At 52.5% G+C, this 2,304-nt stretch overlaps 1 protein-coding gene across 1 annotated transcript; it reads left to right on the top strand.

Annotated features, from left to right (window-relative positions):
* Window positions 1–1,055: 1,055 nt before the first annotated feature.
* W97_09233 (uncharacterized protein) lies at window positions 1,056–2,304 on the top strand (the record flags this gene model as incomplete). The annotated part of the gene is made up of 3 exons (XM_007787095.1): window positions 1,056–1,881; window positions 1,934–2,130; window positions 2,194–2,304. The coding sequence occupies 3 exons, from the start codon at window positions 1,056–1,058 to the stop codon at window positions 2,302–2,304; spliced, it is 1,134 nt and encodes a 377-aa protein (XP_007785285.1).

The raw sequence follows: 2,304 nt of genomic DNA, 5'->3' as shown, positions 1-2,304 counted from the left end.
CTTCCTACCCTTTAAAAGTCTATCGTGAGGCCGTCCTTGCCCTTTCCACCAGGCGTTTGTTCACACCGCTTTCACCATCGTGACCCGCGCAAGAGTATAAATTTGACTACTCCCCTCCCCCATTTCTTGTCCCAACGTCTCGCATTCCCTCAGCTGCACCACCTCACTAAAAACTCACGATCGTTGTACAAGCGACATCAGGTGTCTCAATTTGAACACGCTTCGAGCAACCGCAAAAGACAAAATGGAAGTTGTGATGATGAGAGAACATGACTTCCTGGAGCTTAGATCACAGCGTAAGTTCCCCTTCTTCGTGAACCCAAACATTCATGAGTGGATTCCGTACTGGACTGGTTGGTTCGCTGCTGCCAACTACTCCATGTAGCTTATGTCGATCAATTTCGGTACTGGCCAAGCGATCATATTCTTGTTGCGAGTATCTAACTCTACCGCCAACTCGTTCGCTTACAATCCTATGTACATCCCGCTTTGAACAAACCTGTGCCGACGACGGCTACTAATCTTGCTCTTTCTCAGGTCACATATCCCAAAAGTCAGCGCTAGACCATGTGCCACTTGATCAATTGGCCCTCGGCAGCAGCCGCAAGTGTAAGCGCTTCACACCTGCTATCAAGGTCGATACATCTGCCGTCAGCAATCCAGCTAGCCGCCCAACATATCAAAAGCAATACACCGCAAGCGCAATCTCAATCAACCGAGATTTGACACTGTCCGAGCTGGTCTGCAAAGCACCAGCACCAGCACCGGCGACCGGAATCGGGCTCAACGAACCGCCGAATCCACTGAACGACCCCTTATCTGCATCTCTTGATTTTCATAGACGACCGCAACATCAGCGCCATGAGACCCATGACCTCTTTCTCTTATCTCAACACCCGTTCGCGCCACATGCTCTAGGTCGTCTTGCCATGAAGTATTCTCTACCTAAGCATGACACTCGGCTGTCATCGAAACAAACATCTGTAGCCGGCAGCAGCAAGACCAGAATCGGTCTACCCATTACAATAGGGACCGGAAGTGGACCGGTAACTGTGATGTCCTGTCCCGATACAGGTTCCGAGGAGAACATCATCTCGCAAGATCTTGCTCAGAGCCTTGGACTTGCAATATCCGACGATCTGGCCGACGGAAGGTTCTTCGAGCTTGCCAATGGCAACAAAGTGCAATCTGTGGGCTGTGTCCAGGCTTCTTGTCGGTTTGTCTCGGAGCTAAGTGCCTCTCCGAACCTTGTCTGTATCTTCTACGTCTTCCGGAACGTTGCCACAGATCTCGTCATGGGCCGAAAATTTCTCGATGAAACGGAGACCTTGACCGCCCACAGAGAGCGTTTAGTACGCCTCTCACGTCGTGTACCGGGACCACTGCGTGTAAGGGCTGTATGCGCAACTCAGCAGGTGATCTGCAAACTGGCCGGCAAAATGGTATCTGCCATCGCTGATAGCGGATCGGAGCTCAACCTGATGTCGCCCGAGTTTGCTTGCGAACAAGGCTATGTCGTTGAGGAAGGAGAGGAAGTGATCATGTTCGCTGACGGGAGCCTTGCGTATACCTCCGGCGTGGCATATGTATCGCTATCCGTGGATCTTAGAGATGTCCATGGCGCGGTTACAACAGCCTTTTACCTTCTCCGGGATCTGATCTGTGACGTACTCATCGGCGAAGATACTCTTGAGGACTTTGAAGTCTTCACGACGCATCAGGACGCTTTGAGGATAGGCCTCTACGATGCTGTTGTGTCCCGCGTAAACCGCATCATTCATATGGGACCTGTCGAGCGAGCTGTATCGTGTGTTCAGGAAAAGGTCGGCTGCGGCATAACCCGTTTGTTTGGCCGGCATCGTACGCCAGTACACATTCAGAGTAAGCTGACCTGCCCCCGGCAGCTGAAGTACCACGCTGATATTTGCGACAGCTAGCGTCAGGTCTGTTCAGGATACCCTGAATGAATTTGACCAGCGAGAGAACGCCCGCCGGGAGCGGGAATCAACGCGAATCGCGTCGTTGCTTGATCCTGGTGAGCATCGAACGGCTGAAACAGCAGAGGCTACAAGACGAGCCCGCTACCAGCAAGAAAGACTGCAGCTTCTGCCATCCTTCAGCGGCGGTCCGGTAAGATCGTATGGAGGCAAAGGTGCTTTGGCCTGCGCTGCGAGAAAGCATCAATAACAACAGCTCGACAAGTTGGGACTCAAGCGAGTGGCTGCTCCACGCACCAGCTCAGTCGACAGCCCAGCATCGAGCAACTTGCATCTGGACTGGTCCCCAAAGGTTTCCACCGGTTAA

The sequence above is a fragment of the Coniosporium apollinis genome (assembly GCF_000281105.1).
Source record: "Coniosporium apollinis CBS 100218 chromosome Unknown supercont1.94, whole genome shotgun sequence".
Taxonomy (NCBI): Eukaryota; Fungi; Ascomycota; class Dothideomycetes; genus Coniosporium; species Coniosporium apollinis.
This window is presented reverse-complemented; position numbering and strand designations above follow the sequence as displayed.